The 2,330-nt window shown below is 36.4% G+C and overlaps 1 protein-coding gene and 1 non-coding gene across 3 annotated transcripts in view; one reads left to right on the forward strand and one right to left on the reverse strand.

Moving 5' to 3' along the window:
• TRNAV-AAC lies at positions 311-384 on the forward strand. Its single transcript has one exon. It is a non-coding gene; the product is annotated as a tRNA-Val (tRNA).
• Positions 407-2,330, reverse strand: part of LOC107642959 (protein IQ-DOMAIN 14) — a 3,667-nt gene continuing 1,743 nt past the window's right edge. For both annotated transcript variants that reach the window (XM_021123062.1, XM_016346480.2), the window contains exons 2-4: positions 1,527-1,700; positions 1,335-1,415; positions 407-1,239 (exon numbers count right to left, since the gene is read on the reverse strand). In XM_021123062.1, coding sequence (XP_020978721.1) covers positions 643-1,239; positions 1,335-1,415; positions 1,527-1,700 — 852 coding nt within the window. In that variant the 3' untranslated portion in view covers positions 407-642. The remainder of the gene's footprint in view (positions 1,240-1,334; positions 1,416-1,526; positions 1,701-2,330) is intronic.

Genomic DNA, 2,330 nt, shown 5'->3' on the forward strand with positions numbered 1-2,330 from the left:
TAATGTCCGCTTTTAAAATCTTGAGGACTAATTTAGTTAATTATTCTCCATTATAGAAATTTTTTAAAAACTGTCTTAGTATACAAAAATTCAGCAAATATTGAGTTTGATATTTAAAATTGCAAACATAGATGTGTTTTAGTTTTATTCTTAAAATTTTAAAATCTCTAACATCATCCATCAAAGATTAACAATGTTTTTAAAGAAATTTCAAGTATTAGAACGATATATGCTTGTTATTTTGGAACTTTATGAAGGAGCACTACAATATGAAATAAAAACCTTCCGATAAAACAAACCCCATAAGCAAGGTGTCGTGGTGTAGTTGGTTATCATGTCAGTCTAACACACTGAAGGTCTCCGGTTCAAGTCCGGGCGATGCCAATTTCATGCACTTTTCGGATAAATAAAAATTCAAACGAAAAGAGAGAATTCCTTTAAATCAAGCCATGAAGATTACCACATAAAGCAAAAAGTACTATAGTCGTCTTATAGTAAGCCATTTTAAATTTTTAACACATGGAATATATATGGCTGATCATACAAGTATAGTGCTTAAGAATCAAATCAAAAGCCTAGCTAGGTTAGCGATCACATTGACACAACACAAAAGATAACACTGAGAGAAGCATATACATAAATTCAGTATCTATATCCGAGGGGCAATCCAAGGTTGTCCAAATGCCCAGAACCTGGATAGGCTTTGCTAGTGAAGCTTGCACGCATTGTAGATGATACCCTTTGTGTTTGCGAGAACCTATTGAATGAACCACACCTCTCATATTGGAGTCTTTGTTTTGGTGCACTCAAAGATCTTACCTTGGCTTTAGAAGATTCAGTGTAAGCCATGTAACTTGGATAGTACTCGCAACAACCACTACTTAGGTAGCTTCTATTAGAGCCGTCACTCTTTGTGGGAGTATAAGTAAAATTGACAGCATCACACACTGAATTCTCCTCAACTTCACAGGAATATGGACTATGACCCGATTGATGAGATGTTGAGTCCCTTGTGGCGGCGAAACTCTGCCTGTAATGATCTGAAACCAATGGCTGACTTGTCGAGTCGAAGAGATTTCCGCGTTTCGAATTTTTGTGTGCTTTTCCAGAGTCAATTTCGAAAATCCCCGCGCTTCTTTCATCATCCATGCTACAAGTCCTTGTCCATGATCTTCGTTGAGTCCACGATCGTTCGATGTCTCGATTGCCAATGGTGACATGGGATCTAGAACCATTTCTCTACAATAATGACATGAATGCTCTGATAAGTTAACTCCCTAAATTTGTTCCCGGAAGAGTAAAACTATAAACAAAGAAAAAAGAAAAAAAAATACCTTGAGTACTGATGGCGAGTGATTATATTCCATGCTGGAAGAACGGACTGGGGTTTCAAATTTCTCTGGTGTTGCTGGAACCTGTAAAACGTGACCAAATTTCTCAAGTGGTTCGTATGATATTCATCCAATGACAAGCATGATTATCCAGAGATAAAAGATGTAATGATGAAAAGGATTGGTGATGCTTACATGGAAGTGAGGGGCCTGCAGAATTTGGGCCCGGCAGGCACGGGCACGGGCCTGAGCTCGCAAGAGAGTTTGCATTCTTTTCAGCCACTGTGCAGTGCGCTTCCTCTCAATGTGACCTCTCACCAACGCTTGCAGCTTCACCAATCCTTTTAACGCTCTTAGTGCTCTCCTTGCCTTCCATTTTCAACATCAAACACCAAAATGTGCACAATTACTTAATAAATATCTACATTTATTTCGACAAAAATGGGAACAAAGATAGAGCACCTAAACAGTCTTAAATAATTAGATACATAATTGGATAACAAGAACTAATTTTGTAAGTAAGATTGTAAAACCAAATTAAGAGTTAAATGGTAATAGGATTCTAATTAATAATGGGGGATGGCATGACATAAAGAGGACAAGGACATCACAACAACAACACTACCCGCCCACAAAGGGAGAAGAAAGAACAGTTCTGTCGGGCAACATTATATTCAAGCTAAGTATGTCCAAACTCGAAACATTAATATAAACCATGCTAACTAAATACTGAAAATAAACCACCAAATTAAAAATTGAGGAATGTTAGGGGCCAGCAATTTTGGTGTTTTGTAACCATCAATTGGCCATCAATAGTGTTTTTAATGGTGTGAGATTACACTAATGGTGGAAAATCACTCACTTTTGTTTTGATAGTTAAGTGCTTGCCAGAAAACACAAAAATTGATGACTTCCTAGACTTTTTCCTTAAAAATTCATATAAAATACATGTTTAAATATAAAATATATTTTAAAAATATATGTAAAAAACAACATGTA

This window comes from Arachis ipaensis, chromosome B05 (genome assembly GCF_000816755.2).
Source record: "Arachis ipaensis cultivar K30076 chromosome B05, Araip1.1, whole genome shotgun sequence".
Lineage (NCBI taxonomy): Eukaryota > Viridiplantae > Streptophyta > Magnoliopsida > Fabales > Fabaceae > Arachis > Arachis ipaensis.